Raw genomic sequence first — 23659 nt, forward strand, 5'->3', positions numbered from 1 at the left:
CCCTATAGCAAAAACCTCTCAAAAAAAAAAAAAACAAAAAAAAACTGGATTCTGAGTCTGGTCATTTTGCTGCTCGTGATTAGCTCCTGGAAGGTGGGAGCCGCGTGTCTTACTCGTCTCTGCATCTCTTCTGCCCAGAGGCACCCTCTACAGGTGTCCAGGAGGAGCTCGTTGTCTAGCAGGCAGATTGGGTGAGGGTGGATATTTCACTGTGGTTGCTGAGAGAGATGGAGAAAGGCCCTCAGCTTTGTTTACAAGGAGGGATTCCGAGGTCTCTAGAACCCGTAGAGAGTGTCTTTGCCTGTGGCTTTTGGTGTCAGTCCCAGTGCCTTTCACACACTGGGTCTGTGCTGTGCTGCCCACTGATAGATAGATGGGTTGGCATGTCCTGCTCCGCACCATGGACGGGGGCTCCATCTTGGTCTGTAGCTGAGGCTCAGGGTCATTTCTGACTCCTGGGTCTAGCCTCGTCTCCCTCATTGTCAACCCATAGGAGAACATCTGTCTTGAACATCTGTCTTTGTTGACCAGTGGTCCAGGCAGAAATGACGGTCTGAACAATGCCTCATTGAGAGTTGAGGGGCTGAGAAAAGCCACTCTCTTTGCCTCACGAGGGACGCAAACAGCTATGAGCCTCTTAGAATAAAACATGGGCAAATAGGAAGGATCTGGGGCAAGAAAAGCTACTAAAGAGAGAATCTGTGCCCAGGACCAAGCAGGTAATGAGTTTGAAGCAGATGGGTTTAGGGCTGCTGGACTGGAGAAGAAAGAAATGCTTCCCCCGGATGAAAAGGAAAATGGGCGGAGTCCTCTACTTCAGTAATTCTCAGACTTTCTCTTTAGGACCTCCTCATTGTCTTAAACATGATTTAGGGCCCTAGATGTTTTCATGAGGTTACACTGATCAATGAAAACTGATACATTTTTAAAGATTACCAATTTATTTAAAATAATATGTGTGTTGTTTGTCAACATAAATTGTTTTTATTTAAAAACCAATATTTTCCCAAAATCATTAGTGGAAATAGTGTCATCGTTTTACTCTGCTGTGAGTCTCTTTGGTGCCTGGCTTTCCTGTATTTCATAACTGCTTCTCCATGGAACTTCTTGCTGTATCATATCATCCTTCTTCTGAAAAACTCCACCATGAATTTGAGAGAGGATGAGAGTGAACAAGGCGACTAATGCCTCAGTGTTATTACGAAAATAGTTTTGACCCCCCAAACCTCACTGTAAAGGTCTCAGAGATTTCCAGGGTTCTCCTGCCTGTGCTTTGAAAACTGCCTCTTTAGGGACAAAGTCCCCAAACACTGCCTCTCTCTGTGTTTAACTTGTGACTATCATGTGTGATGACATTTCTGCATTAACAGAAAGTGGCTATGGTGAGCCAAGCGAATAATTCTTTTTATGGCTTTTGGCTTTCCAATAGTGCCTGTGAACATTCCAAAAAGCATCACAGGGACAAGCTAGAGTAAGACTGACATCGAATGTCATCTTGGACAGTCTGGCCAAGCTCTTGCTCATAGCCTGGCAAAGAAGATAATCCAGAGCATGAGACAGTCTCCCTTCCACACTTTTCAACACGTGGACCTCAAAGTGTGTGAGCTGTGCTTAGCCTGGACAGCACAGAAGTTTTTCCTTCTCGTGGTTACCAAAAACTTTATAAGAGAGGAGCAGCTGCTCTAAGGTGTCTCCCAACTTGCTGTTTCCAGGGCCCCGAGGCAGGTTAGATCTTCTCTTCGATGGACCAGTAGCTGGTAGTTTATCCAGATCTGCCATCTCCCAGTGCAATCATCTCACTTCATCCCAACTCCCCTTTTCCTGCATTAATCAAGACAGTGGCTGAGCTGTGACACTCGCAAGACGAGCGTGTTTGCTCAGCGCTAGACTCTGCCCGCTGGAGAGAGTGATAGTGGAGACAGCCAGCCAGTCTGCGGCTGATGCGCAGACCAAGGACAGGCTGTTAAAAGAACAAAGCAAAACAAAACACAGTCTGATGTTGTCCTAATGCAGAAACATCATTTTTAATGTGACAAGACAAATATTCAGCTTCGTTCTTTGTCCTTTGGGAAAACTACATGCATCTGTGCTCTGACCTCGATGAAGTTAACAGAGAGACGGTCTTTATGGAGTCACTTACCACCCTGAAATTTTACAGTGAGGAGAGTATGAGGGGAGGGGGCATGTGTCATGTCTCTGTGTGTAATGTGTTTGTGTGTAAGGCAGGGGGTGCAGGGTAGGGACTGTGCCACCAAAGCAAAAGTCCGTGAGTCTGTTTCTTTGTCCCCTGCCACACCTAACTAGCACATTAGGGAACTGGAAGGTGATCATTGGCTCTGTGACCCCTGGCACTTAGGTGGTTACTTAAGCTCTCTGTTTGAGTTTCAGCAGACGTCACAGTAGTATCTATCTCACAGTGCCATTTCAAGAACAGATTTTATATATAATGTGTATATTATAATATAATATATGCAATCTGAAAACAGTATATAATAAATAAAAAGCACAAAATAAGTGGAAGGTGCTATTATATTATGATTGTTGGCATTTTCTGAAATTTGGTTTTCTCATTTGCGAAGCAGGATTTTTCCAGGCTGGGGTGGGGATGAAGTTAGAGAATATATTGTAACGTACTGGGCCAGGTAGTGGTGCATTTGGATCCACATAAGAGGGTCCTAAGTTCATGCCCTGGGACCTTCCTGGGCCTGTGGTCTAGGCCAGCTGGGCCCCCCACAGAGTGTGGGGCCCTGTTGGAATGTCTGCTCTCTCCCTATTTCTCTCTCATGGAAAAAAAAAAATAAAATAAACCAAAACATAAGTCATGCACTGTGTTTTGAGGGCAAGCCAAGAGAACAATTTCATTTTGCACCTAAGTGTTTTCCCACATGTAAGACTTTAGTCCTTCAATAGTAACACGTGATTATATGCACCAATTTTAAAAGCAGAGCAGTTATTCTTCAATAAGTGAATATATAATAACAAACAGAGCCAAAACAACAGTATAATCACAAGTAGTCAAAACAATAGCTCGTATTTGTGGAGTGTTTGTTTTGTACCGGCCCTGAGCTAAGCACTGGGCATGTCTCGCTTCTCACCACAGCCCTTTGGAGAAGGTATTATTACTAATCCCAGTTTGCAGATGAGGAAAGTGAGGTCACCGAGGTCAGTCAGATAGCACAGGGCTGGGCCATCAACCCAGACAAACAGATTCTGGAGCCTGCGCCCTTCACTGTGAGTAGCAGAGGGAGGTGGAAGGGGGTTGCATCCCAATTTAAGCCAAGCAGGTTGCATGTTGTGCTCTGCAGGTAACAGAATTTGATCTTCTGTGCTTTTTAGATACGATAAGAGAGAGAATGTAGTTGGAGGGAGGAGGTGGCTGCTTCTTTGCTGAGTAAATCTTTGACCAGACAGAACCCTAGGATGGAGCCAAGAATAGATGCTTGAGATGGGGGAGATCTGATACAGGACTCTAAGAGCTCTACAGGGAACAACCGAGTGAGACAGGAAAGGAAGGGCCCGGAACTGCAATCCACATGATTTTCTGAACAGACCTGAGAACCTAGAAAAGAGATTCATGGGGCATAACTAAAAGGGAGACCCTCAGAAGTGAGGTTGCATGTTCAGGGATATAGGGATGTAGCTTTCCTTAGGTTGAGTAGAGTCCTCTTAGTGGGGTCTGGATACATTACCCCTGTTTCTGTCAAAAGCTATTTGGTGGGACAGGATTATGTTACAGCCGGCGTGATTAGCTAATCCTGAAAAGTGGGAGATTGGGACCAGCAGTTAGCGTAACGGCTATGTCGCTGAACTCCCATGTAGTCAACCACGGTTCATGTCCCAGACCCGGTGGCTTAAACTCACACCGGGCTCATGTATGTGCATGCCCAAGATCCCGAGAGGAGAATGGAGGAGAAGGGATTGCTCCGTGGCCATCCCCCCAGGGGATGATTTCTCACTTTCTGTCTCTCTGGCGAGTGCACGCGCCCTGTAGCAAAAACCTCTCTCAAATAAATAAATAAATAAATAAATAAATAAATAAATAAATAAATAAATAAATAAATAAATAAATAAATAAATAAATAAATAAATAAATAAATAAATAAATAAATAAATAAATAAATAAATAAATAAATAAATAAATAAATAGAAAGTGGGAGATTGTGGGAGCTTTCTGGTCAGAGAGACCCAAATTTCAATCTCAAATTTGTCACTTAAAAGCTATGTGGGGGACCAGCAGATTGCATAATGGTTATGTCTCTCGACTCCCATATGGTCCACCATGGTTCAAGTCCCTGACCCATCAACTTAAAACTCACGTCCGGGCACATGTGCATGTATGCCCAAGATCCCAGGAGGAGAATGGAGAAGAGATTGCGGCATGGCCAGACCCACCCCCCCGGGGGGGGGTATTTCTCTCATTCTGTCTCTGTTTTTCTCTGACATGTGCCCTGTAGCAAAAAATCTTTCTTTAAAAAAAAAAAAAAGCTATGTGATTGTATAAATACGTATTTCTCCACTCTTTTATAAGATGGTTATTAAATAAGAAATTGTGTATGAACAAGTCACTTGTCACTTTGTAAGTCCCCAGTAGCTGGAGGCCAGTGTTACCCCACTGGCTAAATCCTGGATTTTCCAGTTGTGCTGAGGGATGGTCTTTTATCCATGGCTTTGACACCCAGCTGTTTTAGCTCATTCTATGTGATGCCAGTCTTCGGAGCAGAATCCAGAATTACGGCCTAGTGCTTATGATGTGGAGCCTCCCTTCCTCACAAATACATGGCTTAAAGTCAGGCCACTCTTGGCCAGGCTGTTCTGCTTGACTCTCTTCTAGAGCAAGCCTGAAACCAACACTCAGGGAGGGGCAGTCAACTGCAGAGTCATGCTCCTGGTCAGATGATGGAGATCACTTACCACTTCCTGATTTGGTGGCTTGCCAAATCCTGCCAGGGTTCATAAGAACTCTGTTCAAGCATATAAGGGGCCACCCTTCTTTATACCAGTTAGGACAGGTTACTAACTATGAAACTCAGACACGAGTCTGAGAAATGCAGGGACGAACCTCCCCTCCTAGTGCGGATCAGTTGCTGAGCCAGGAGCCCCAGAATTTTGGTACATGCCCTTCATTTGTTAATTAAATGGTTGAAGCACAGGCATTGTTGGAGCATCTCTTGGGCCAGATTGTCTGCCCAGGGCAAATTCCTCTGGACAGCAGACCAGAGCGCTCTTTCTGTTACATGGGCATGAGTTTGGCAGACTGATGTCAAGCCTGGACTGGCATGGAGGAAGGGCAAAAGCAGATTGGAAGCAGGGGTCTGCAGGGTTGGTATCAGGCACCCATAAATGTTCTAGAGCCCCAGTGATCCAAGCTGCAAGATTTGGAGTGTATCACTGAAATCTCTTAACAAGCATTTACCGTGTGTTCTCAGAGCCTCACCAAGAGGTAAACAGTTATAATCCAGAATGGGAGCCAGGGCCCCAAACAGGGAACCTTGGCCAGTATGAAGAGAAGTGTACCGAATTCAGCAATGGGTGTCTTTCCAGCTCTCCTGAGCCATGATCTGCCTACACAGGTTGGCAGTTTGGTCTTGGCACGTGTTCAGTGGCATTTCCCAGCAGCTTCCTCAAGGCCTAGCTCAGCGTCGGATCCCACAGGTGCCAACCCTGAGAGTTTCTCTAGTTCCTTCCAGCTACACTAGCCCAACTGTTCCCTGTCTCCTATTTTGGCTACCATTTACCAATTGACATTGTGCAGCTGCAGTGCCGAGAGCTCTACACGTATTCTCTCTTTAAATCCTCTCAACATCTTGTAAAGGAGATGTTGTTATCATTCCCACTTCACAGATGGAGAAACTGAGGTGTAGAGGAATTGAGTTGTTCCTGGTCGCAGTTAGTAAGTGGCAGGGTGAGGATGCAGAGCAGGCCTGTTATTCCCCAGACTCAAGCTCTGAACCGCCTGTCTGTGCTGTATTCAGGTGAGACAGAAACTCACTCTACGACTTGTTTAGCTGGTCCTCAGAGTTACTGCATCAGGTCAGAGTGATGGTTTGCTACCTTGACTGTAAGTTGAGTTGCCTGGAGGGAGCTCTAAAAAGTACTTGTGCCTCAGTCTTGCCACGAGAGATTTTGTTTTCAATTGGCCTGAGGTGCAGTCTGGGCATTTTCTAGACTAGGGGTTGGTGAACCTTTTCTGTAAAGGGCAGTATGTATGTATCTTAGACATTTGGGCTCATATAGTCTCTCTTGCAGCTACTAAACTCTGCCTTGGTAGAGCAAAAACAACCATGGTCCATGAGCATGGCTACATTCCAGTAAAACTTTATTTATAAAAACAGGTGGCTGGCCAAAGTTGGTCCACGAGAGGCATGGTTTGCCAACAACTGATCAAGTCAGGCAGCTCATTAGTGAGTTCTATCCCTCTGCCAGAGAGATTAGACCTCATCTTGCTTCTATGGCTCTGGTAGCTGGTGTCTTGGGAACGCCCTGGCACCCCATCTGTCCAACCACTGCCTTCCTGCAGGCTCAGCCTGGTCTCTATGGCTGAGCTTCCATGATGGCCTCTTTCTGGTCCAGGACCTCAGTTCCCTGGTAGGTCGGAAATCCTGCCATGAACCACCAGCTGTTTGGCGGGGGTCCTGTCTGGCTTGCTAGCCCTCTTCCAGGAAGGGTTAAAATTGGCCCCTCTGGTCTTGGCTGGTGGCCAGGTCCTCTGTAATTAGAAGGATTAGTGAGGCCCACGAGGCTGCCACCTGTTTGATAAGGAGGCCGGCCCTGTGTGAGCAGGGTGGCCTGCAGGCACCCTCCAGCCCCTCCCCCACCCACCCCAGGACCCTGCATTCTTCTCTTTCCAGCTGACCTGCCATGCCTGCTTCATGCTTTGGGGCTTGACTGATAACATCATTTTAACCCAGGGAATTTTGCATATCGATATTCTTTTATGGAACATTTATGCAGTATTCCTGAAATGGTAGGTAGTAACTATTTACAAACTAAAAGGACAACCAGAAAATAAAGCTGCTGAATTACTCATGGTGACTGGAACATTCTACCCCGACACCATAAAAATACTGAAACCAAAGCTTTTCTTATCTTATCCTCCCTTATTGTCGCCAATCTTCGGTAATGGAATGTAAAAACACCACACACACACACACACACACACACACACACAACAAACCTATGATGACAGATGGCACTTCGGATATTAACATTTCATGTGTACAGTGTGTCTTTAGAAGTTAGTTGCTTAGATATTAGAAGGTGTTTATTCTCAGACTTTTGTTACGATCCTGATTTGTTCCATGTGTCAGCAATGGAGGGTCAGGCTCCCATCCTGACCAGAGACCAGCATATAAATAAATAACCATACGCAGTACCTGAAATTCTGTAGTAGAAACACACGCATGTCTCTGTGAGTGTGAGGGACAGGGGTGGCGGGCTAAAGCTTTTCACAGGACATGAGCTTGGTTGAATGGCATTGCTCAGGTGAAAAAACAGGAGGAAAGGTATCTTGGGGCAGAGGGACCAGCATGTCAAAGAAGCCGGGCATGGGTTTGGACTGGAGAATGTGCCTTTTGTGGGTGGCTAAGGGATTTGTAAGCCGGTCTGGAAGTTCCAACTTCAGTGGGTGATTAGGACCTAGAGAAGGTTCTGAAATAAGAGGAATGTGATCAAGTCTCTGAGAAAGATGCTTCTGGCAGCAACAGGGATCCTGAGTTAGTGTGGGCAGTAAGGAAAGAAATAATGGGGGAGAGGATTATTAGGTTGCTGTAAAATCCAAGAGGCCCTATGTAGGAAAGGAGAAGAGTAAAAAGGAAGAGGAAAGTGTGATTACCCATAGGAGGCAGAATTGATTAGATAATGAAAGTAAGGAGTTTTTGTTGTTATTATTTTTATTTCTTCTATGAGAGAGGTAGAGTGAGAGAGAGAGAAAGAGACAGAGAAAGAGGCATCCCCAGCAGGGTCTTCACACCGTGATCTGATCTCAGCCAAGGGATCACGGACACACGTGCGTGCCCAGCTTGCACAGGGAAACATTGGTACGTGAACCTGGACGCGAACCCAGGACCCTCTCCTGTGGCTCCAGCATTGCAGGGCGTCCTGTCACCATTGTGCCTCCATGGCTGGCCAGACGGAGTTCTTTGTGATTAAAAATATGGATAAAGAAATAATGTTGTAGATGGGTTTGGAGCCTGTTCAGTTAGAGGAGCCTGAGGAACATACCTTCGGAGTTATCCATTAGGCTATAGGTAATGTGGGACAGGAATCGAAGAGGGAGGATGGGAGGTCAAACATTCTGTTAAATGCAAGACAGTCTACCAGGTATTGGGTGTAGACGTGGAGCCTATACACTTTCCCTTATAGCTTAGCAGAGAAGAGAGCTATTCAGCAGTAAACTTGCAAACAGGCCTTATGAGAACAGCCGGTGACTGAGTTGCATGATGGTGGGAAAGTCTCCTGCCTTCCTCAGCCTTGACTTTTTGACTCAAAAACAAGAAGATACTGGGACCAGCAGTTAGCGTAATGGCTATGTTGCTGGACTCCCATGTAGTCAACTGCGGTTTGAGTCCTGGATCCGTGGCTTAAACTTATGTCAGGCGCGTGGGTGTGCGTGCCCAAGATCCCGAGAGGAGAATGGAGGAGAAGAGATTGCGGCATGGCCATCCCCCAGGGGGTGATTTCTCGCTTTCTGTCTCTCTGTCTCTCTCTTTCTGGCAAGTGCACATGCCCTATAGCAAAAACCTCTCCAAAAACAAAAGAAAACAAAATAAAACCAAGAAGATGTTGGGACCAGCAGGTGGCGTGGTGGTTAAGGTGCTGGACACTCCCACATGGCTTACCATGGTTCGAGTCCCGGACCTGGTGGCTTGCTTTCTCACTTCCCCTCTTTCTCTCTCTCTCTCTGTCAAATTAAAAATAAATGAATAAATAAATAAATACCTTTTTAAAAAAAGAAGATGCTAAGAACCACAGCAATAACTAAGGCATGTGTAGGGCTTGCAGTTTATAAACACCCTTATGTACATTGTTTAATGGAAAACTTGCCCTGATTCCCTCACATGTCCTTGAAAATGATATATTCTGAATGAGCAATATATTCAGATGGTACAAAATTCATGAAAGAGTAGCTACAAGTCTCCCTTCCATTCTGTCTTCAATTCCTAGTTCTTTCTCCAAAGACATCATTTTTTATATGCCCTTACAGGGATAGTCTTTGCGTGACAAGCTATCGCTGTGAGTGTGTACGCGTGTGCGCATGTGCATTCATTTTCTCCTCCTTCCTCTTGTATGACTTTTTTTGTAGAAATGGTAACATACTCCTCACTATTCTGTACCTTGCTTTGTGGACATATTAAAATATAGCTACTGAAGGACACAGCACAATTTTTACTTAAGCAGCCCCCTATTTGTGGATGCTTAGGCTGTTTCCAGTCCTCTGCTGCAGTAAACCGTGCTGCATCACTCACACATGTGTGCACATATCTGCAGGATGAATCCCTGGGAATGGGATTGCCACCTCAGAGAGAGCGCGCGTGCTTGTATCTGCGATGGTTATTGCCACGTCGCTCTCCACAGTGGTTTTACCGAGCTGCCCTCCTCTAGGCAAGGTCTCCTGTACTTGTGAAGGTCACACGAAGTAGTGTGTTTCCAAAGCCTGAGCTGAGAAGGGCTCTATGTATCTAAAGGGTCTCATCTCCCTCCCTACACATTAGCTCTTCTGTCTGCTGTCCACACCATGAGAAGTGACAACTGCATAGCAGGGAGACCCCAGATAGCCCTGTGTAGCCATTTGTCTCTAAGAGATATCTCTCAGTGAGTCATTTTGATGTGGGGATGCCTGCCTGTCCCAGTCTCCCCTGAAGTACACATGGGGTCAGCACTGCTTCTTGAGCATCAGCTCCTGCAACGCATATTGTGTTGCGCTTTAGAATGTTGAACACCCGAGGGTGTCAGCTGACAGTTCTGCTGCTTCGAACTGGGGGAACCCAGGGTGGTGGGAACGTTCAGGACTTCTCTTGCCTCCTCCATAAACAATGTAAAGACAGTCCTGTTGAGTTGGCGATGGCATGATGGAACAGGCCAGGATGAGAACTATGACCTCACCCGGTTTTTGACGAGTGCTGAAGATATAACTGATAATACATGTCAGCTCATTTGTCCGAACAAGCTGTGTTCATTGCTACTGGTTTTTCTGCCTGTTTGGAAAACTCACTTTCATGTTGGAATTTGGTAGGAGGTAACACAAACTCCAATGAAGTGGATTCATGGTTGTCTCTTACTGAGACAGCTCTTCAGTTCAGTTCAGTTCAGTAGGTTGTGCCTGGCATGTCTATTCAGTTCAAGACATTTCTATTGTAGACCTACTAAGTGCAGGTCACACTGCTGAAATGTGTCATATTGAGCACCTCTGACAGCTCTGGCTGTGTTTGTTGTTTACACTGATTTGGGCAGACTGAAATTACTTTGCCTCTTCCTTTTGCTAGCTGCTTGTTATATTTTTCATTGGCCAACTAGATGTGGACCAAGGATAATTCACATTGCACGATGAAAGTGTTCCTGGAAATTGTTTTTGAAAATAAATTGGGATAAAATGAATAATGTTTTAACTATACTAGGGGATTGTTCCATTGAAAGGGAATTCTGATGCTGAATTGTTTGGAAAGGGGAAACATTATTTTCTGATTTATCTCTTTGGGAAAAGAGAATTTTTACAGAACTACAGGGAAAATAAGTCCAAACTTAATAACTTTAGCAATCTGAAACTTATATCAAACACAGACTTTAAAATCTTTTTAAGGGCCTATGAACAGTGAATACTAACTGAAAGCATGAGTACAGGGACCAGGTAGTGGCGCAGCAGGGATGTGACTGGACTTGTGACTGGACTGGCATGGGAAGTGTCCTGGGTTTGCATCCTGGGGCTTCCCTGAGCGGGCCGCACACACGCCTGCGTGCTGTGGTTCAGGCTGACTGAAACTGGCAGGAAGACCCTATTGAAAGTGTCTCTCTCAGGCTCTTTCTCTGAAGAAATAAATGAAATAAATAAACTTAAAAAAAAAAAGGAGCAATGTCATGAGACAGAATGTATACTGGTAAGAAGGGAAAACCTAATCTTATCTGCTGGTAATGAATAATAATGGAAAATATTCCAGTGTGAAACATGAAAGTCACAAGAAGCAATGGAAAAAAAAAAAAGGACTGAAAAAGAAAAAGGAAACACAGAGAAGGGAGAGGAAGGATAGCAGCAGGTGGTGGACACCAAAGGGGAGAGGAAATTAAAGCCAACTAGTAAAAGCAGCAGTGAAGAGGTGAGTTGGACACGGAGAGAGATACAGCAGCCACCTTTGCTGCTCCTTCCGGAGCCAGCAGTTGACCATAGGCTGTCTGTCCACCCGTGCATTCGGCCGATCCTCAAGATACCACGCACTGCTGTATAGAAAGACCCTCTAACTTCAGTTGGGTGCTTACTTGATGCCGGGTTATTGTGCTAAGGCCTTTGTGAATTAATATCAACTCATTTCGCCCTCAGAACTCTCCCTCGAGGACTCATTTTTCTTACTTTATGGACAAAGTAACTGAATTACAAAGAGACTGAGCAGTTGGCCCAAGGTTAGAAACTTGGAGCAGAAAAACCAGATGTGATTGACAGAGTTCTACAATGACCTCAGGATTCCCACGGTTGGTGTACATGTCCCATGGAGTCCTCTCCCTTTCAGTGTGGGCAGGACTAGAAAGGTGATGAGTGTCTACAGTTTTGATTAGGCTACGTTACATAGCTAGGAGCAGGAGATTTTTGCAAATAGCAAGCAAGAATCCTAATCAGTTGATTTGGGGTTAATCAAAAGGGAGATTCTCCTGGGTAGGCCTGACCTGAATAGGTGAGCTGTTTTTTGCCCCCCTCCTCCCCCCCCCTTTTTTTTTTTGAGAGGATTTTGCTATAGGGCACATGTGCTTGCCAGAAAGACAGAGAGAGACAGAAAGACAGAAAGTGAGAAATAACCCCTCGGGGCAGGGGGGGGGGGGGGGGGGGGCGGTGGCCACGCCGCAATCCCTTCTCCTCCATTCTCCTCTTGGGATCTTGGGCACACACGCACACGCACCCGGTGTGAGTTTAAGCCACCAGGTCCAGGACTTGAACCACAGTCAACTACATGGGAGTTCAGCAACATAACCATTACGCTAACCGCTGGTCTCTGCCCCTTTATGATAGTGTATGTGTGCCCATTGGAGGATGCTTTCTCTCTCTTCTGTGTGTTCATGCACACTCTGGCATTAAAAAAAAAAAATTGTTGACATTGGTTCTTGGCTAATAGCTAGCAAGGAAATGGAGACCTCTCTGTCATTAGCCTCAAGGAAATGAATTCTGTCAACACCACATAAGTTCGGAAGAGGATTTTGACCTCAAGAAAAGAACACAGTCCAGCTGACACTTTAATTCCAGTTTTGAGACCCCAAAGAGAGGACCCAGCTGAACTGCGCTTAGAGTTCTGACCTGCAGAAAGTGGGAGCTAGTCACTAAGTGTGTGCTCTCATGTTAGCAGTCAGAAAAAAAAGAATACCCTAGGTTCCAAACCTCTGATTCAAGCTGCAGAGCTCACGTTTCCAGTCTGGCCTCTTAAGAGAGGTCCTCTCAGAATCATTAAATCCTAGAACCTCACAGCTGAGCAGGGCCCTCTGTGATCATCCAGTTCAGTGGCTTCATACTTTTCCTTCACTGCAGAAGTCCCTGGTGTGAACAGGTGAGGGGAGCTTTCTGCTTACGGTGGAGTAAAGGAGCAGAAGGCTTGTGCTATAATGGAGCTCCTCTTTCTAAGCTCTTTCTGCCCCTTGAGGCACCTCCAAGGAGCAGTCTCAGAGCCATCCATCCGATGCAATGACCCAACTCATCTTTCCATTTCTCCATAGGACACCCTGACCTCTGTTTGAATAAACGCCTCCCTAAACTTTTCTTTCCATTCGTGGGCATTTCTTCGGTAATTCTTCTTTCTGTTGCATTAAAATCTGACTCCCACTGTTGTCCAGCCCTGGGTGACGCTCAGAACAAATGGAACACGCTTCTTCAGCAGGGCACCTTCCCACATCATTAGAGACAATCCTCGTGCGTCGTGTTGCTTTCTGTCTCTGTACAAAACATCTCTACGCCATTGCCCTCAGAGGGTCTCCAGTCCCGTCTCCCCTACTGCACGAGTCGGGTCAGGAACCAAGCACAAAGCTGTTCGTGTGGTCTGTTCTCATCAATAGCAAGCCTCGCCTAAGCCACAGGCTCAATATTATGTTTGCATCAGTGCAGCATGAGACCACATTTGCTCTTTGGCAACCACAATGCAGTGTTGACTCATACCACATGTACAGTCAACCAAGACCCTTTTTTTCAGGACACCTTCCCACATCATTAGAGACAATCCTCGTGCTTCGTGTTGCTTTCTGTCTCTGTACAAAACATCTCTACGCCATTGCCCTCAGAGGGTCTCCAGTCCCGTCTCCCCTACTGCACGAGTCGGGTCAGGAACCAAGCACAAAGCTGTTCGTGTGGTCTGTTCTCATCAATAGCAAGCCTCGCCTAAGCCACAGGCTCAATATTATGTTTGCATCAGTGCAGCATGAGACCACATTTGCTCTTTGGCAACCACAATGCAGTGTTGACTCATACCACATGTACAGTCAACCAAGACCCTTTTTTTATGCATGTGGCTGCTGAGGTCTATCTTCACGATCATGTACTTGTATGTGTTTATTTTCACCCGAATACAGGCTTAACAGCCCTCACTGTGATGTCTTGTCGGGGGCTGGGATGTGTCTTGTTTGATCCCGATTAGGTCATCCAGCAATATTGCTGTTCTTCCCAGCATCACCTCAACTCTCAACTTGATAACTATGCCTTAAATATCCTCATTGGTGCTATTGACAGAATTCTGGAACCGGGTAGGGCTGAGGTCAGAGCCCTCTGGCACAGTATTGATGGCCTGCGCCCAGCACTTGGGTCCTTCAAACAGTTACAAGCCAATTGTATCATCTACTGGCAGTCAGCCAGCTCGTAAGGTCCTGTCGGAGAAGGAATGAACTCTTCCCTGGGGGCCAGGTACAGAGTGTTGGGTCCGTTTCCCTGACCTCCCAGGCCATGAGGTCACCACAGACCCAGCCCCCCGTCCCCCACATGCTGGCAAAGGCGCTGCAGCGTCTTCCTCAGGATGTGCGTCACACTCTCCTCCGTCTGCAGCTTGAGCCCCCTTAGGTAAATGATGTTTTCTCCCACAACTCCATTCTCTCTCATCGTTCCCCACCCACTACTCAGACTCCCATGGGAAAAGGTAAAGATGACTTAGGGGATAATAGTGAGCCTCGTGGTACTTAGGAGACCAAGCTGGGGGTTGGCGCCATAGTGCAGTGGTTCGGCTCTGAACACACGGAGTCTGATCCCACAAGGCTAACTGACTATGGTTTGAATTCAGGCCCTGGTGGCTGGGAATAATACGTAGGGCACATATACATGTGTACCCAAAATCTTGATGGGAAGGAGAAATGGAGGAAGAGAGATTGTGGCATGACCATGCCCTATTGAAGAAGCACTCTCTTTTTTTTGATAAGCATATGCACCCTCTAGCAATGGAAGAAATAAAAAGATTTTATGTTTTAGGCTCATCTCCATGTCAGAGATGTCTATCCTAGGTGTCTTCTCATAAGTAAGGTGGGGCTGTGGAATGGAAATTCAGGCAACTGGAGAGGGGAGTACAGTAGAAAGTGAGGTCTGATGTGCAGATAGCTGAGGAGGGCTCTGTGGTTTCTGAGAACTTTGAAATAAAGCAATCATTCTCTGCAATCAAAGAAAAAAATACTCTTCTTTCACCTGTTCCTTTGTCTTTTTTTTTTTTTCTTTCTTTCACCAGCTATGTCTTATGCTAACACAGAGTAAAATGAGAAATGCGACCTACCTGAGGCACTGCATTTGACAACGTTGGGAACAACCTCCATTCTGTGTGAGATCTCGGGATAGATGTTCTCCCAGATCTACCATGGCGTGAAGATTCTGTGATTCTTGGGAACCAGCAGTTAGCATAATGGCTATGTCGCTGGACTCCCATGTAGTCGAACGCAGTTCAAGTCCCGGACCCGGTGGCTTAAAACTCACGCCGGGTGCGTGTGCATGTGTGCCCAAGATCCCGAGAGGAGAATGGAGGAGAAGGGATTGCGGTGTGACCATCCCCCCTGGGGGGTGATTTCTCGCTTTCTGTCTCTATGTCTCTCTCCATCAGTCTGGCAAGTGCACGCGCCCTATAGCAAAAAAATCTCTCCAAAAAAAAAAAAAGATTCTGTGATTCTACAATTATTCTACAATTCACTGTGGGATCATAAAGCCCATATTAGCGGGCTCAGTAGAGATAGTCTATGATAATAAATAAATCATGACTCTCTTGTCTTCGTTCATTTTTAATATATTTTTTCCTTTATTCACATTCACTGCATGAAAAGGAAAGTTACCACTGATCTTTTAAAATTTTAATTCTTTTTCTAATTTGCCAGGGGGTGTGTTAGTCAGTTTAGGTTTTGTATTTGGTTACTTACCTTGAAGAAGTCCTAACTATTAAAGTTAGTGTAATTGAATTCTTACTCAGCTTAAAATTTTGACTCCCTTAATGTCACTCAGATAAAAATCATTAAAAATATAAAATTCTTAACCTGATTATTGTCTAGTGATAAGCCTGATCTTAGAACAGGTTCATTTTCTTTGTGAGAAATCACCCCCCAGGAGGGATGGCCACAATGCAATCTCTTCTTCTCCATTCTCCTCTCGGGATCATGGATACACACGCACACGTGCCTGGCATGAGTTTAAGCCACTGAGTCCAGGACTCGAACCACAGTCAACTACATGAGAGTCTGGCAACATAGCCATTACGCCAACTGCTGGTTCCAAGTAAGTTAATTTTCTTATCTTTTCTATCTTCTTGGCTGCCTTTGTTTGAAATCTACTCTCTAATACTTTTTTTTTGATAAAACTTAATTTATTATAGAAAGAGATAGAGACAGAGAGATAGACATCTCCAACAGGGTCTTCATGCTACAGTTTCAGCCTCAGTAAACTCGGTTCATGGGCACGTGTTCCTCACATGAACAGGGCGGTCCCAGGATGTGAACCCAGAATGCTCTGTGTGGTTCCACCCACATCACTTTCTGTCCCCTTCTTCAACATTTCTTTAGCAAATACTGAAGCAAATCCAACATAGTTGACTGCAGTTAAAGTTCTGGACTTCCACATGGTTGACTGCAGTTCAAGTCCTGGACCTGGTGGCTTGAAATTCATGCCAGGCACGTGTATGTGCATGCCCAAAGTCCCAAAAGGAGAATGAAGGAGAAGGGATTGCAGCATGGCCATGGGTGCTTTCTCTCTTTCTGTCTCTTTGGTGAGCGCCTGTGCCCTATAGTAAAAAGCTCTAAAAAAAAAAAAAAAAAAAAGAAAGAAAGAAAAAAAAAAAAAAAAAAAAGAAAGAAAGAAAAAAAAAAAAAAAAAAGACACCGTATCTCATCTCATGCTTATCTAAGAAACCTATGAATGTTGCAATTAGATTTTCATAACAAGCTAAGGCCCAGCAGGTAGCATGGTGGTTAAGGTGCTGGATTCCCACATGGCTGACCATGGTTCAAGTTCCAGACCTGGTCGCTTGAAAAACACAACAAATAAGTAGATAAATTTAAAAAGAAAAAAGAAAAAAAAAAGATTTCCATAACAAGCCTACACTTCATGTCCTTTATCTCGAATTTATGCAATTAAAGTGATGGTATGATAAAAAATGTAGGTATAAAAATACAAAAATGATGCATTTTTACATAGAAAAACAGGAAAATACATCATGACTTTCCCGACCACCTAATATATATTACATATAAATTTAAAAAATTTAAAACACACACTAAATGGAGACAGGGTAGTTGGCTTGGGGTGGGAATGGGGAGCAACTCAAGAAATCTGAGACTCTGAATTCAGCAACTCCTTGCTGTGTGGCGTTGGCCAAGTTGGTTCTTAGTTTCCTGGTCTGTAAGATGGGCAAGGTGACAGCTGAGGTTCTCGCTATTGATTTCGAAGTGTGTAAGAGCTTTCTTAAGCACTTTAAATCATACATTTGATTTTCCTGTGGTTGAAATGATGGGAAAGAAATTAGAAAGACGTAACTCTTAATGAGACTCATCAGTATTTGGCGATTACCTTAGAATGCATAGTGTTTTCTTTTTTAAAGTTACTCCCCTCTATTTTCCTTCTGCATGGGGGGAGGGTTATTTTGTCTCTGCACCTCCTCTCCATTTTCTTTTGTCTTAAAAATCCATGTGATCTTAACAGAGCTCCTGGTCCTTAGTAATCAACAAGGAGCTTGGGCATTTAAGCAGAGAATAGCAGTGAAGGTCCTAGTCAGCTTTAATTAGCAGACAGCATGCAGAGAGGACTGCAAGGAGCCAGGGAGAACCAAATAGTAAATAAGAGGAAAAAGGAGACAAAGACACGGAGACAAAGCACATGAGTGGAATTAGCTCAGGGAGCTGAAAAGAGGGAAGCCACAACGCGTTATTCGTCCTGTTCCAGAGGATGTACAGCCAGGCCTGGTGCAGGGGGCACTCATGGGTGTGAGGAGCGAGGGAGTGAGGAGGCAAGTGAGAGTGTTTGGCTGCGAGTGGCCACACTTCATCCTGCCAGCTGAGCTAGCCCAGGGACGGCGAGGAAGAAAATCACACAAGAAAACCCAGGACATCCATACAGCAGCACAAAAGGCGTTTTCCAAGCCGGGGCGACAATGTTGGCCACAACGAATAAGGAGCAAAGTGACATTGGAGACAGCTAATAAGTTGCCCACTAACCCACACCGAGGCATTTGTTTTCGAAACGTGGTACTTATTTGCAAGGAAGCATTCATTTCATGCCTCGCTATTTGGCTTTTGGGTTGGACTTAATTAAAAAAGCTGTAGCATCTTTGAGTCCAATTTCCTCTTTTCACATAGCATCTGTCCCTGACAGCTTGTGGGAGGCTCGGCCACTTGTTGAAGCTGAGGCTAGCGGAGGAAATGACAGGGGAGCTGCGAGGTGGACATACGCCTCTTGTTGGAGGTGGCGATCTCCAATTCTGCATGGCCCAGTCACGTGCTTCCGAGCTGCTTGGTTTGAGCAAGGCAACAGATGTCTCCGAGAGGGGGATGCTGGCAGCGGCACAAAGGCCAGCATGACTGCGGGTTAGGCTTGAGTGAGCTAAGGGGAGAGTGAGGCACACACACATGCTTTTGCCCTCTGCTCAGAACTGGAAAATAGGCCAAAACTGGAGAAGAGCACATTCGAGAGCTGAACAGAGGGTGTTGGCAGAGAGAAAATACTTACTCAGAGCAAGCATTATCCCGGGCGTGGGGGCTTGACGATCATTCAAAAACAAATATGCCCCAGCGCTCCCTTCTCTATTTGAATAGAAGTGGTTATGGGCTCGACTTTGCCTGTGGCCGCTATTTTGCTTTGCAAAGTGTAGCTATCTATTTATGCATTTACCTGAGAGTTACCGAGAAAGAGGACTGAAGCTTTCTCACCTTCGATCTGTCATTCTCAGTTAGGGGACAAGCCTATCAGTAAATCCAAAGCAACCTGCATCTCATTTTGGAAGAAGTAATTGAGTTTGTGGTAAGCAAGTGCCTACAGATGAATCAAGCACTTAATCTACTTTCCATTTGATGTTTTTAGTGTTGCTTTTAAGGCACTTTGTTTGAAGTTCAAGGTATTAGAATTTAGTTCTTTGGGGACTTCATTCTTAATTGAATGGGATCTTTATAAATTACTTGGACCTTACACTGGGCCTTGTACTTGAAATTACTGGGAATTTCCCTAACTGCTTGTTTTTTTTAGCGTAAGGCTGATTTGACCAAACATGGGTTGGGTTCATGTCCTCTTTCTGGGACTTTGCTCTTCACCCCTGCATAGTATTCTCCCCTAACTCCCAAAGGTGTTGCCACTAAACTTTGTCTCTGAATATCCCCTGTCGCTTTTATGCAAAGGAAACCAACATCATGACACGACTTAAAGCTTGTGTTCAAAACTGCTCCTCCTAGGAACCAGCAGTTAGCGTAATGGCTATGTCGCTGGATTCCCACATAGTCAACCGCGGTTCGTGTCCCGGACCCGGTGGCTTAGAACTCACGCCGGGTGCGTGTGCATGCATGCCCAAGATCCCAAGAGGAGAATGGAGGAGAAGGGATTGCGGCGTGACCATCCCCCCTGGGGGGTGATTTCTCGCTTTCTGTCTCTATGTCTCTCTCTGTCTGTGGCAAGTGCACACACCCTATAGCAAAAAAAAAAATCCTCTCAAAAAAAAAAAAAAAAAAACTGCTCCTCCATTGGATTGACTCTGCTGTGTGGTTTCTGTTTCCTTCCCTTGACATCTGAGGAGTACAGTCAGCCTGACTCTGAGCTGATTGTCAGAGATCCATGGAAGAAGGCCATCTCTGGGCCACATTAACACTTAAACTCAAACACAGCCACATGTCCAGAAAGCCGGCAAGGTCAGGAGCAGGAGGGATGCATTTGGCCAGACAGTCTTCCTATGAGACTCGCACGCCACTGCAAATCATCTTTAGTTACATTTTACCATCACTTTTCCAATTCCACAAGTAAGAAAGTGATATTTATGGACAAATTCAAACAATGTGTAGATAAGCAGAATGGACAGCCCGCCTGCACATCCTGTGTTTAGACGGAATCACCATAAATCCTTTGATGGATATGCATCTAACTTCCTCTTCTGTACTTGTATATGTAAGTTTATTTTTTCCTTTTACAAAAATGTGATCAGGCTCATCATATTAATTTTATTTCAACATCTACTGTGAACATCTTTCTGTATCTTCAAATACTTATCCTTTCTAATGGCCATGCATAGTTCAATTGCATGGATGAAATTTCTCTCTCTCTCTTGTTCTTTTTAACTAATCACCTATTGCTAGACATTCAGATGCATTCCAGTTTTTCTTTCTAGTAAACTGTGCTGTGATGACCCTTCTTACAGCTAAATCTTTGCATATTCTTAGTTGTTTCTTTAGTGTTAAATCCTAGAAATTGAACTGTTCAGGTTCAGTCAAAAACTGCCATGGTTCTTTTTTTTTTTTTTTTTTTGGAGAGGTTTTTTGCTATAGGGCGCGTGTGCTCGCCAGACAGACAGAGAGAGACATAGAGACAGAAAGTGAGAAATCACCCCCCAGGGGGGATGGTCACGCCACAATCCCTTCTCCTCCTTCTCCTCCATTCTTCTCTCTCGGGATCTTGGGCATGCACGCATACGCGCCCGGCGTGAGTTTTAAGCCACCGGGTCTGGGACGCGAACCGCGGTCGACTACGTGGGAGTCCAGTGACATAGCCATTACGCTAACTGCTGGTTCCCCAAAACTGCCATGGTTCTTATAGGAATTTGTTTCATATGCCCTTTAGGATTCCACAGAACATCTGAGTGACAAAAGTTAGCAGCTAATGCATCTCAACAAAACTCGAGTTAGGGAAAGAAGAGGAAGGGATTTCGGCCTGCTCGTCTCTGCGAAGTTATGTAGGCATTACTCCCCATTATAAGTTTGAAGAGAAGAACTGGGTTTCTTAGGTACTTTCGTTGTTTCCAGTCCTAAATGTGTCTAAGGTCAGCTTCATAAACCGCCAGTGGACAGTTTTTTCTTTTATTTTTTAAAGAATTGTTTATGTATTATTATTATTATTACTTTTAACTTGCTATAGGGCATGAATACTCACCGGGAAGAGACAAAGAGAGCAAGAGAAACAGAGAAAGCAAGCTGCCTGGTCCTGGGTTTGAACTGAGATCAGTCATGTGGGAGTCCAGTTCCCTAGTGGCCCTATAGATATGTTTTTCTCACAGTGCTCTTACCATGATATGCAAATGCACATACCACGGTCTGTAAGATAGATCGTCTATAGGGGCTGACTCTGTGGTGTAGCACTAATGTGCTGCTCTTCGGAAGCTAGATACCACGTAATGACCATAGTTTGAAGACTGGAAGAATGAACTGGAAGAAAGGGATTGTGGTGTGACCAGACCCTGACACCCTTCGGTATTTCTCTCTCTCTCACTCACTTTCATGTGCATGCCTTCTATTATGAATAAAGATAGAAAAGAAAGACTTCATAAATAAAATCCACAGATGTAGTTATGGTTGGCAGAGGAGGGAGAGAGAGAGAGGGCAGTCCCCCTAGTTCTTCTCTGCGTTGACTAGAGATGCCTGTTTTTGATACACTGAGGAGAGTTACTGTAAAATGTAGACTAACAGTATTTCACTGGAGAATAGAAAATACTTAGAGAAGCCAGAGTGCTTCAAGACAACCTTTCAATCCATTTATCAAAAGAGCTTATAATGGAACTCTCATTTCAAGGAGGTCAAACACTAATAAATACTGAGAAAAGAAAGTCAAAAGGACATCAAGTTAATATTTTACTATCCATTCTTTGATCTTGGAAAGCTTGCGATATTTTTCCACACTGATTTTGAGACTGATTGATTCATTCATTCAATTGGCTTATTGAAGCAGACGCAGATGCCTTGTTTTTAACTACAGCTTCCATTTCTATAACGCTTTACTGTGCCAACCGATTTTTCTGTATTCACTGGCATCACTTAGTGGTATTGCCCACAGTTCTGGAATAATCTTTGCTAGTTAAAACTGGATCGTTGTCAGTAAAAGCAACTAAAATGTTATTGATTTTAGTTTAAATGCTGTAATAACATCTCTTGGTTTTGTTGTATTGGTTTTGGGGTGTTGGGAGGGATTGCCTTGGACTGCATTGACTCTTCCACATTTCCCTGTATTCAAAATATTAATACATTCGGTTTCTGATTTTTCCCCCATTTCTGTTGCTAGTAGTCTGTCTTAAAAAGATAAAAATGTCTGTCCTGGATTACAATCATGTTTTAACTGGCTACTGTTTCCCCTTTGCCTCCTTCAGTCTCTTCTGAGTCCAGAAGCCACAGGGAGCTTCCAAAATGTAAGTCATTTCCTGTCGCTCTGCCTTCTTGCTCAGAGTCGGTCACTGCCTGAAGGGCCCTCACCCTCCCCTCCCCTGTGCTGCTCCATTGAGAAGACAAAACTGCCCAAAGAGGGTGTCCCTGAGTTCCTGGCACTCATCTCTGTCAACCAGTCTCAATGCTCCGTCTTCCCTGCTGTTCCTGAAGATTCCTGCTTCTGTCTAAGCTGACTCCCTTCGCTTGACCACTAAATCCTCCTCCTTCCCACCTGGCCCCCTCGCTCTGCTCTGTTTGACAATCGCCCTTTCTCTCCCCTGCATCACCAATTCAACCCTTCCCTGTATCCATCACTAACACCATACGCATAGAATGGTATGGCTCTTGTTTTAAAAAAAAATGGAACAAAACAAAAACAACATTTTGGGGTTTTTCTTTCTTTTTATTCTTCCATGAAAAAGAGAGACAAAGAGAGGTAGGGGGCAGAGCAAGGCACATGCAACAGGGTCCCTGTGCAGCAAGAATGCACTCCCAGCCGTGGCCAGCCCTGATGGTGGGTATACCCAGTACGGTGTCTGGCCAGAACCACCTGGGTGTGCCAGCCTCAGAGTATTGTGCTCCTGCTGCTCCTCCAACCAGCCCCCCTAACAACCTTTCTTGACACTTCCCCCTCTGGTGACCACCCGATTCCTCTGCTTCCTTTACAGTGAAAGTCTTTGTGGGTAATTATTTACTTCTCATTCTTCCTGAGACTCACCACAGGCAGGCTCTGACCCGCTGCTACACTGACACCCTTCTTATCGGGGCAGTTAATGCCCATCACAGTATTAACCACATGGTCCCGTCTTAGTCCTCAACTTCCTTGGCCTCTTGGTCACATTTGCTAACATTGAGCGCTTCCTTGACACGTGGTCTTCTCCATGCTCCTCCATCCATGCTTGACTCCTGGCCCTCCTGCCTCAGACTCCTGGCTACTGCCCCTTCTCTGTCTTTCCATTTTTGTCCTCTGTCCTTCCCTTATCCAGCTCCAGACACACCAGCATCCTGGTAATTCCTCAGCCTCGTCAGGTGTGTTCCAGGGGCCTTGCAGTACTCGTGCTCTGCCATACATGGTCCTCTAGATGGCCACATGGCGCTCCATCTTTCTATTCCTTCAAGTGCGTTCTCAAATGTCAAGAGCGTTACCAATATCCTTTCCCTGCACCTTTCCCCGTAGCGCATCTTGTCATCCGGCCCACTGTCCTACCTGTTTACTTCGTTTGTTGTCTGTCTGCCTGTGGGACTATAAACTCCACGAGGGTGAGAAATTTTTATCTGTCATGGGACCAGCAGTTAGCGTAATGGTTATGTCACTGGACTCCCATGTAGTCAACTGTGGTTCGAGTCCCGGACCCGGTGGCTTAAACTCACACTAGCGCATGTGCGTGCATGCCCAAGATCCTGAGAGGAGAATGGAGGAGAAGGGATTGCAGCGTGGCCGTCCTCCCTGGGGGGTGATTTCTAGCTTTCTGTCTTTCTGTCTCTCTGTCTTTCTCATAGGTGTTTGAGAAATATTCCTTGAATGACCGAATGACAACCATTTTTGATGTTAGTAATGTACTTGGTGAATTATTTCAGCAGAACCCTTTAAGTTTTCACTTTACAGGAGTTGAAAAGATTTACAGTTTTCTTCTAGTTATGTGACTTA

General features: G+C 45.1%; 1 protein-coding gene across 2 annotated transcripts in view; it reads left to right on the plus strand.

The window, feature by feature from the left end:
* The window catches only part of CHN2 (chimerin 2), a 348821-nt gene that overhangs the window by 86066 nt on the left and 239096 nt on the right, over positions 1 to 23659 (plus strand). The window contains exon 2 of one of the 2 annotated variants that reach the window (XM_006146210.3): positions 21957 to 21995. The exons of the other annotated variant lie outside the window; for it this stretch is intronic. Coding sequence (XP_006146272.1) covers positions 21957 to 21995 — 39 coding nt within the window. The remainder of the gene's footprint in view (positions 1 to 21956; positions 21996 to 23659) is intronic. 2 annotated transcript variants of the gene reach the window in all.

This window comes from Tupaia chinensis, unplaced genomic scaffold (assembly GCF_000334495.1).
Source record: "Tupaia chinensis unplaced genomic scaffold, TupChi_1.0 Scaffold000170_1, whole genome shotgun sequence".
In the NCBI taxonomy this organism is placed as follows: Eukaryota; Metazoa; Chordata; class Mammalia; order Scandentia; family Tupaiidae; genus Tupaia; species Tupaia belangeri.